Source organism: Leptosomus discolor, chromosome 19 (assembly GCF_034619465.1).
Source record: "Leptosomus discolor isolate bLepDis1 chromosome 19, bLepDis1.hap2, whole genome shotgun sequence".
NCBI lineage: Eukaryota > Metazoa > Chordata > Aves > Leptosomiformes > Leptosomidae > Leptosomus > Leptosomus discolor.
Window position 1 is genome coordinate 8,904,844 of NC_141409.1, and position 9,865 is coordinate 8,914,708.

At 51.9% G+C, this 9,865-nt stretch overlaps 1 protein-coding gene across 1 annotated transcript; it reads right to left on the bottom strand.

The window, feature by feature from the left end:
* Window positions 1-341: 341 nt before the first annotated feature.
* On the bottom strand, window positions 342-805 carry FAM78A (family with sequence similarity 78 member A). Its single transcript, XM_009950984.2, has one exon. The coding sequence runs from the start codon at window positions 720-722 to the stop codon at window positions 342-344; it is 381 nt and encodes a 126-aa protein (XP_009949286.2). The 5' UTR covers window positions 723-805.
* Between the last annotated feature and the right edge of the window lie 9,060 nt (window positions 806-9,865).

Genomic DNA, 9,865 nt, shown 5'->3' on the forward strand with positions numbered 1-9,865 from the left:
CAGTCTGGACAAGCTAATGAGACTGAAGTTCAAACAGTAACTAAAGTAGGGAAGAAAAAAAAAAGCTGTACGGGTAGACATCAGTGTTATTTCTTCCCTTAGGAATCCAGTGATGAGACAGACCCCAGTCAAAGGTCTCCTCGTTAGCTTTAGCACAGTGAAATCCGTCCCAATGGGAGAAGGTAGAATGGTTGCATTTGTTGAATGAATAAAAAGTGCATTTTGATTTTGCTCAGATTATACGTGTGTATTCTAATACCTAAGTGATTGTTCTGCTTCGGTTTTATTTTTGTTTTGTTTTGTTTTTTTCTCCCTTTTGGTGCCGGGACGCCAGGTTTATATTATCGATGTTTTGGAGGTATCACCACAAGTGGTGGTCCATCCTTTGGCCTCCACATGAGTACCTGAGCATCATTGGCATTGGGTTTGACAAGGGCACTGGGTGGTATTGGCTCATTCTTGCTGAGGACCTGGGGCTGCTCTTGGCCAGAGGGCTCCTGCAGCTTGGCACGCTGCCCCAGGGGTCTGCTGGGATTTACCTCGATGCCCAGCCTCATGCGCCATTTGATAGTCTGCAAGGTCACCATTTCGTTGGTGGCCGTGTTGGTTGCCACCAGCCAGGTGGTGAAGCTTTGATCCCGGTGAATGCTTGTGAGTTTGGCCACGTTGCTCTCGCTGACGGGCACTGCCCACGTCACGCTCGGGTAAAAGTTGTCGTTCATGCTGATGTTGAACTTGGACTCCTTCTTTGTGGGACCCACGATGGTGCAGGTTTCTGTCGTGTTTCCGTACCAGGGATAGTTCACTCCATCTGAGTCACTGATGGCCTGGATTTTACCGTCCAGTAGATCCGGAAGCTCCCAACTTGACCTGCCATAATCAACAACAAATTATGGATAGCGCATTAATTAATCAGTTTACAAACATGCTGGACTTCAAGGAAGGAGAGGAAGTAGTAGTGAGCGTGTTCCCCCTTTAGCTTTTAGTGGAATTTGTGCCTTTCACGCTCTCCTGCCAAAAGAGCTCATCCCTGCCATTAAAGCTGTGCCTGCAGCTTTCCAGGACTGATCCTGAAAGTCTGTCCTGCTGTTACACACGGCGGAGGAACCATCGCCCTGCAGGGCCAGGGCTTTCCTTGCAGGGACCGGTGGCTACCTGGAGTGGTACAATGTACATTGGTGTTTACATAAGGCTGTAGGTGCTCAGGAAAGCTCCGGAGAAAATCCAGGTATTTCCTTGCAGCTCCTTGGCTGGCTGAGCACGAGGACTCGCTCCAGCGCCGCATTCAGGATCTCGGCTCTTGCGCCGGTGAGAGCAGGGCTCAGGGCTGAGTTTCTTTATCTCAAGAGCACAAAATCTCCCGTGTTGGCAGAAGAATGGGCAAGCTCAGAGCCGGCCCTGGGGGTGGGGTGACAGCAGACCTAAGTGGTGGCAGTAAGATCAAGAACTCGACCATGCAGCTTCCCCTTGCCCCATTCTGTTCTTTCTTTTCAGTCCCTACCTGCAAGCACCCGTTTTCTCTCTGGATAAGCCGCTGTCCCTCCCCGCTGTCTGCCTGGCGCTGGAAGTGTAACCCATCCTTCTCCAGCCCTAGGAAGGACCCAGTTCAAAGGCTGCACGCCAGGCTCGGGGCTGGGGATGGTATTACAGTAATCAGAGAAACCGAGGTCAGCCAGCTTGTAAAACTGCCTGAGCCCGTCATCCGTGCGCCCCGCTTGCGAGACTGACAGAAAGGTCAGTTTTCCGACCAAGAAAGTAAGTGAAAATGGTCCCCCATCACCTTGTAATGCTGATGCAAACTTGGATGGTTTTTTTATTAACTTCCACCTTAATTTTTAAGATTAGATTTGCCGATAGAAGCAAACTACTGTAAATGTCTCAGAAAAAGGGTTAGGTATTTGCAGGGTAAAGGCACTAAGCTGGCAGAACGACAGACCATGTGCTCCACGCGTGCCAGGTATTTTAAGGACGTTCTTTTAAAAACCAGGCTGGTAGAGGTGGCTCTAACGTACCTCCTCCCTCTTGCTTATGAATCAGCCCTCGCAGCCACCCGGAGACAACATCCCCGCCGTCACAGCGGCACAAGGGGCTGCGTGGCAGCAGCTCGCTCCCAGCCTGGCATTTGCACTTGACCCCGCCGTGGGGCTGGGATGCTGCTGGGCTGTGCACCAGGCCCCCCCCCGCCCCAAGCCCTGCGGCTCCCTGCTGCGGGCTGTGCCACGGGACACGGTTTATCTTGGGAGGGAGACAGAGGGGACACGCCAAGGCTCGTCAGGGTGACTGCCCAAGCCTTTAATAAGGCCGGTGCTGCGGCTGAAAATAGCCCCTTGACTGGAGCGGGGGCTGCGGCCAGGCGGGGGGGCACGCATCGGGCCCGGCTGGCTCTGACACAGCTTTGGGGCTCCTCTCCACTGGCTGGGACTAATGTCACCATCTCAGAAGGCTGTTCTGACTGTTAATTAGTTAATGACCGTGAAGTGCCTCCATGTTTGTAACCAACCGGATCATTCAGCAGCTAGCTGTAAACCTCTGGCTCTAGCCAGAAGATCCCGCGGGGGATTTAAAGATCTCATTTATCTTCTTGCACGCGAGCGGGAGTCCTCGCAAAAACGTCCCCTGTGCCACGGCAGGCGGTGGGCCCCACCGTGCAGGAGGTGGCTGGTCTGCAGGCTGGACAGCCCGGTGGGAACCCGGGAGGTTAAGTGCGAGGCAGGAGGAAGGATGCGCCGAGGGATGCAGGGATGCTCCGAGCAGCAGGACCAGGGGTTAGCAGCAGCCGGGGGTTATGCAAGCGTGACGTCTCCCCGCACAGATTTACGGGCTGCTCTCAGCTACGTGGCTGCAGCAATCCTCTCCTCCTGAGCTATGGCCAGCAGGCAGAGGGAGTCCTTTCCCTGAAGAAAATTTTTAGCGAAGGCAGCCAAAAGGAGATCCCTGAGCAGCCCTGCCAGGACCCCCATCCACCGGAGAGATGGGGATACGCTCTGTGCTCTAAACCGGAGTCATCCTGGCTCATTGTCCCCCACGCTCTTCAGGGGGAGCTGAGAAGGGAAAGGCTCCAGGGGTGCTGGATGAACTCAGCCCTCGGCAGGAGGACGAGCTCGGTCGTGCTCTGCAGCCCCCCACCTCCTCCCCGCCGCAGAAACACCATCTGGGGGCTCTTTCTCTCCCTTTCAGCAGATGGTTTAGGATTACTTTCCATTCAGACAGTGGCTGGTACTCGGCTCGGCTGTCACCTGGGGATGAGATGTGACAGTTTTCTAGAGGTTTACCCTGGGACAGGCATGGTGCTAAGGTGCAGCCACAGCATCTCTGTGGGTACAGAGGTGTCAAAATGGGGCCTGAGATGCCAGATGAGGCTGATAACCCCCCTGGGCTGTTCCAGCCTACTCAGATCAGATGCTGGGGGGCAAATGGCTGGAGAATCGGGGAGAGGATGCTCAGAAACTGCAGGTCAACTAAGATCTGCTTATCCCCGTCTTCATTCCCCGTAGATGTACCTGCCCCCAGACCAGTACGGAATTGCAGGACCTTCTCAGGATTTGCCCAGGATCTCAATGAGAGCAAAAACGGAGCTGTGTCAGGGCCCGGGCAGGTTGCTGAAGGCAGGATGCTGCCTGCAGAGCCTGAGAAACCCCACCGCAAAGCTGAGCGCGTTCGTGAGCAGCGTGGCTGCGCGCAGGGTGGCTCAGAAGTGCACGCTGCTACAGCAAAGGCGTGGGCAGGAACGGGGAAGAAGAAACTGGCCTGTGTTTCTTCGTGGAGCACGCTGCGCCTGGTTCTAGCGAGTGTGGTTAACCCTGGGGTTTCAAAACTGTCACGCTTTGTCTGCGCAGCTTAATAATGAGAAAAAAAAAATAAAAATGAGGCCTTATGATGATCCCATGACTGGAGCAAAAGCAGAGGCTGCACGATGGTTGCTGCTGCTGGTGGTTGCCCCCCGCCTGCTGCTACAGCAAAGCCTGCCTGCCAGCCAGGGTGGTAGCCTTTGCTTGCCTAGTATGTCCTTGTGAAATAATATACCAACAACTGACTTTTTGGATGATTTTGGAAAGAACGCTGTGGAATGATCTTTGGCTGCATCAGCATCTTTCTGTGGTGGTGTCGAGCCAAGGAACGACCAGAAAGTGCCCAGTAAAGACTTTGCTGACGATAGCAGGGAAGAGGCATGAAAAGAAACCAACCTATCTGGTTTCATGGATTCACTATAGCTTATCAGCTCCAAAAATCAGTAGATTCTGGCTTGTAATACTGACAAGCTTGTTTTTGTCACTTCTGAAACCTTCAGAGTCAGTATGGGCCTTGCCAAAGACTGGAGCTGCCAACAAACCCCTCTTTAACAAATGCCTTCTTGCTACCAGGGGAAGGAACTTTGAGCTGTTGCTTGTGGCACAACTGCAGCCCTGCTGCTGACAGCCAAGCAGCTTTATGTAGCTTTTAGCCTCCTAGTCCTCATTCAGATATGTTTCTTCCTATTCTGTCACATGAAGTGAAGCCCCCAGCTTCTCCCGAGCCCTCCAGATGGCTGCCCCACAGCACAAACCGAAGCAATCACTGCAGTGGCCCGTGCGGCGACAGCAAACCCAGGCACAGCAGCCTCCAGCCCCGTGAATCCAGCAGCGCCACAGTGGGTACCTTCAGTTAACCTTTTCAGACAGGCATCAGGCGCTATTGCATCCTCAACCCCAGCTCCTTAAAACTAGTCCCAGGCCAGATGGACTCGCATAACCTTGTGCTTTCCCTTCCTCCCCACCAGCTCCCTACAGAAGAGGAGCCCCGCTCAGACGCAGACCGTGCTCGGTGCAGGTACCAGTGCAACGTGCGGGCGCAGGGAAAAGCTGTCTCGGGGATTTCACATCCCTGCTCCTACCTGTCCCCCTCCGCCGCTGTGCCCGTGGCCGGCTGAAAGGAAGAAAACCTGACAGTCGGAGCTGCTGAATTTTGAACTGGCCTTTACAGCGCCTCGCTCACCTACTGCGGCACATCAAGCAATTCCAGCCAGGGTTATAGCGAGGAACAGGAAGGAAATTTAAGATGCTGCTCCCCAGCTGTCGGAGCCAGGCTGCTGTGGTCCCTCTTCCACCCTCCGGCTGCAGGTTCCTGCCTCATCTCTTGAACCGGCAGCGACGTCTGATGCACAGCGGCTCAGGGGGTAAAACTAGCAGACACCTGGACAACTAAGGAAAAGGGACGGATTTCTGCTGGTTTAGCTGAGCAGGCTCAAGTCAGACTGGATAGCCTGGGCTAAGGTGTGTGCTGATACCACAGGTAAGGGCCAGGGGCCACGCAAGGGCAGTGAAGCCTTTCCCTCTAAACCCTTGGAGGGGTAAATTCCCATGGAGACCTCCCTTTGCTTCCCATGGAAAGGATAACCTTTTTTTTTTTCTTTGGTGAAGTTGGTTTTGATTGTGTTTCCCCTCCCGAGGACTGGGGGTTTATTCTCCTGACAAGTTGCTTTCTCGAGTTCGTTGTGCCTCTGCTGCAGGGCACAGGAGGTTTAATCTCACAAGAGAGAGCTGCCCGGTAAGGTAAAGCCCTGATGTAGTGCTGCCCAGCTGCCCCATCGGGTCCTCCAGGGGAGAAGTATCCACCTGAAACTTCTCCAGATTCTTGGCTGATCATATTCAAACTCCAATTTATTTATCTCTCTTGCTTTGCATAGCTCCATCTGCACCGCTTCTTGCACATCTCCATGGAGATGAAGAAACAAGGCTGGATCATGCCGTTCCGCCATCGCCCAGCCGCTGACACGGGTCCCACCAGGTGCTGCACGACCGGGCGCAGAAACCAGCACCCGCCCCAGGAGATCCCAGCAGGGACCAGGTCCAGCTGCTCCTGCCCAGGTCAGAGCTCTGTGGCCTGATCCTGATGCCTCCCACTGCACAGCAGCACCCTCCCCTCAGGGCACAGGGTAAAACCCTGCTCGGGGGAGCTGCAGTAACAGCCCCGGGGCCGAAAAGGAGTTTGCCCCAGTTCTGCACGGAGAGGAGGGGGGGGTGTCACAGAGCACGTCCACATCCTCATGCTGGGGGTTTTCATGTTCCCAGCAGCATCTACTGACCTACACATAAAATAATGCCAGCATTTATGTGTTATCTGAGCTTTAGTTCTTTTCCTTTACATTTAAAAATGCTGCATTTAGCCCCAAAACTGTCAGCGCCACTTTAAACGCGTGTGTCGAAATGATCCCCTCTGTAGCTAACATCCCTATAGGAGCGTTATGCACAGCTCCATCTGCTCCAGTATTTCTCAGCTGTTTCTGTCCTCAACGTAATGGCCAGCTTATACACAGCTAACAACTCGGAAGCATAAAAGTGAAAAATTAATCCGAAGCCTGCAGTAAGTATTGATGCTCTGGTTGACCGACTGATTTTTTTTTAATTAGTTGGAGTTTTCTGTTTGCCTGTCACCACAGTGATTAAAAAAATGTATGTTCCAGTAGTCTCTCTTCATCATGGAAAGTTGGGACAAATACTCTGTTGGCATAAATCAATGCAGCTCTGTGGAGGTCAGTGGGATTACATTGACTTACACCAGCTAAAGGCTTGGCCCATCCTTTCAGACAGGTTTGTGTCCTGTCTCTCTCTATACAAAGGTCTTCCAAGAGCGTGTTTCAATGGCACTGAAAGAGGCCTTTCCTCCCAAACGCCTTTATTTATAGCTTTCAGATGGCGACGGGTCTATAGAAAGACAGTGGAGGAGCAGAGCAATTCCTACTTATGTTTGGGCAACTCTCTTTTTTGTACCAGTTAAATGTCAATGAACCTCACAGGGAAAAATCTTTGTTTCTGTAATTTTCTGGCTCATAGCTCTCCTACATAGCTGCAGTGTTTAATTCTGACTACCTGTTTACAGCACTTAGCTTGTAGCTGCAACTTTTTTTGTCTCAAAGCATTCCAGCAAGGGAAGACCGTACCATATCCTCATTTTAAACACAGGGAAACTCAGGTGCAGAGAAATAAAAGGGCATGTCGAGGTTTGCAGCCCACAGCAGCACTGGCAGAATAGCTCTCTGCCCAGTCCTCTTTTATTTCGGTGGATGTGAGCTGTATTTATATAAAGTGGATTTTTCTGTTTTCCTTTGCAGCTGGTGGCTAAAGACAGGATTTCTAAATGAGCCTGAGAATTACACATGCAAATCCCAAAGGCCTGGAATTGGGAACATCTGAGCAACAAATTGTCCTTGCTAAAGATGGTGTTGGAGCCAAAAAGCCTACAGATTTCGGGTCTGTTTCAAGTACTTTTAAAATCAAGGTAAGCTGTTCTCCCTCCCTGAGCCTCACTGCTGGTGTTTGCCAGGTGCTAGTTTGCTTCTCAAGGCACTTTCTACTTGAGCAGAGAGGGGACGTGGGGGACAGAAGGCGGGGGGACAGGGGACACTTACAGCTGCTGCTTCGGCGTGGCCCTTCCCTCCAGTCCGCATCTTACAAGACAGATTCGCTTGATGTCCTGCGGTGCTGAACCCGTGTCCTTATCGGGGCTTACAGGCAGGAGGGAGGGAAGGGGCAGGGCGTGCGTGCAGATGCTCAGGGCCGTCAGGAAGGCGCTGCGTTAAGGTCCGAGTTTTGTCCTGCTCGCCAGCCCTACTCCGTGTTCCCATCCTCCCCCAGCCCTCCTCGTTCACCATGTTTAAAGCCACCCAGAATGACCCTCGAGGGGCTGAGCCAGCATCCTCGTGACACGGGGCGCTTGGGATGAGCAGACGGGAGGGTTGCTGAGACCTGACCTTCCTGTCCTTTCTCCCTTGCCCCCAGAGCCCGGGCAGCACCAGCGCGTCCAGCCACCGAACCATCTGCCAGCACCAGGCTCTGCAGGCAGGGTTTTGTCCCGCGGGTCTGGACAGACAGATTCCTGCTGCCACCCGGTGCTGCCCAGCACCATGAGTTGCAGAATTGCTGCTCTGTGCAGGCATTTTGGAGATCAGGTGCTGCTGCTGCTGATTGAACTACGGGCCAAAGCCTGCAGCGACGTTTGGTGAACAAAACTGGTGGGGGGCCAGGGAGAAATGACTTTTCCTCCGTAGGGAGGTGACATTTTAATTTTGACTCATTCCTGTCTCACTCTGACTGTCTGACACGGGGTTTTTGGTGTGCCAGCAGCCCCTAGATTCCCCCTACCTGACATATCTACCCCTATATTCCCACTCTTACATTACCCAAAAAGGAGAGTAATGTGAAAATTTTTACCCTGCTCCAAGGTGATGAAAAAGGGTTTAATTATCAGTGGGTTAAATCCATCTTGTTTCTTCCCCTGTGGGCTGCCTGCTACCGTGGGCAAAGCAAGGCAGGATTCCTCCCGTGACGTTTAAAGAGTGCTCCCAAAGCTGGTGGGCTACCGAGCTCACAGCCACGGCCCACTGCAGCAGCAGTACAGCACGCTGGGGACGGCACCGTGCCACAAGTGTCAGCCCTCGGCTTTCCCCTGGGGCTTGTCAATGCCCAGTTTTAACCCCCATAAGGGATGGGGAGGGATGCAGAGGAGAGGAGCTGGTGGTCAGGGGAAACCCCTCGTGTAAAACACACCTCAAAACCAGGGGTGCCTGACCTGAGGTTTCAGGATCTCTGGTGCTGCTCAAAAAGCTGTTGTGAAAACACAGCACCGCTTTTAGGTTCCTAACGGAACAAGCGGGTTTTTGGTTAGGGCTTGGGCCACAACCCCATTAGAAGAGAAACACCCACTCCTTTAAAATGGCAGGGACAAGCTCTCCTATATTTTAAGCATATGAGAAAGTGCCATTAAGTTTCAGAAGAGCCGGGTTTTAAAATCAAACCAACTGGGTTATAACTTTGGGCTTAATCCAGCATTTCCCAGCCAGGCCATGGTCCTCCCGCTCTTTCCCCCCCGCTAGGCAAAACGCACCCGCACGCGCCCTTGGAAATACTTACATTCCCTGTTCCCCCGTAGTGATTGTAAAATTCCATGTGGCTGCAAGCCTGGATCCAGCCCACGATCCAGGTCTCCTTCTTGGGAATAGGGGGCACCAAGACTTGCGCAGAGGCTCGGGAAGTGAGGGGTCCGGTAGCGCAGGACCACGCTGGAGGACTCGTCGATGCTGGTGGGAATGGGATCGATGGAGGCTTTGACTTCAATCACTGAAATACTTTCCCGGAAAACTTTGGATTTGCAGCTAATACTCTGAATACAGCCCATGGCATACCCCGAGTACAGTCCGACGCAGCTCCGAGGGTACTCCAGCAATCCTGGGGAATATTAGGCATTGAAATTATCTGGTGCTAGATCAATTACAGATCTTCTGGATTTGTAATCTCAAAACCGATATCCATAGGATAGAAAATTCATCATGTAAAGCCTTAATTAGAGTATCTGTCTTACAAGTACTGCTCCGATTTTTGGTTAGCTGCACTTCAGAAGCAAAAGGGCCTTTAAAATTTTTTTTTTTCCCCTTTTAATGACCCATTAAATCTCTCGCTCAAACAGTCTTTGGGTTAAAAAAAAGGTCTCTCGAGTTCAATAAATAACGGTGGTGCTCCTAGCTGATATATTTTAGTCCTTCCTTTCCTCAGATGCGGTCTGTCATTCACCGTCAAACATAGGACTAGCCGGTATTTCCCTTTATTCTTTGGATGAAAAGCAGAATGTTGATAGACACATCTATATAAATAATGAAAATAGTTTTTAGCCCCAGCTTGTCACAACCGGTGTGGATTTTCCACTTCCTGACTCGCAGTTGTTCATAAACTTCCTTTCGCACAAAATTACAATAATAACAGAAAGAAACGACGGGTGGAAAATGCAAAAAGTAGCCAAATCTCCGATTTTTGAAGGCTCCTCCGCCAGCGATGTCGGGGCTTCGGGGATGATATAATTTTTTTTTTTTTCCTTTTTTTTTTTCTTCTCCTTAGAA

Coding starts and splice junctions, on each gene's coding strand:
- FAM78A (XM_009950984.2), bottom strand. CDS start 722: ATGAACGACAACTTTTACCCGAGCGTGACGTGGGCAGTGCCCGTCAGC.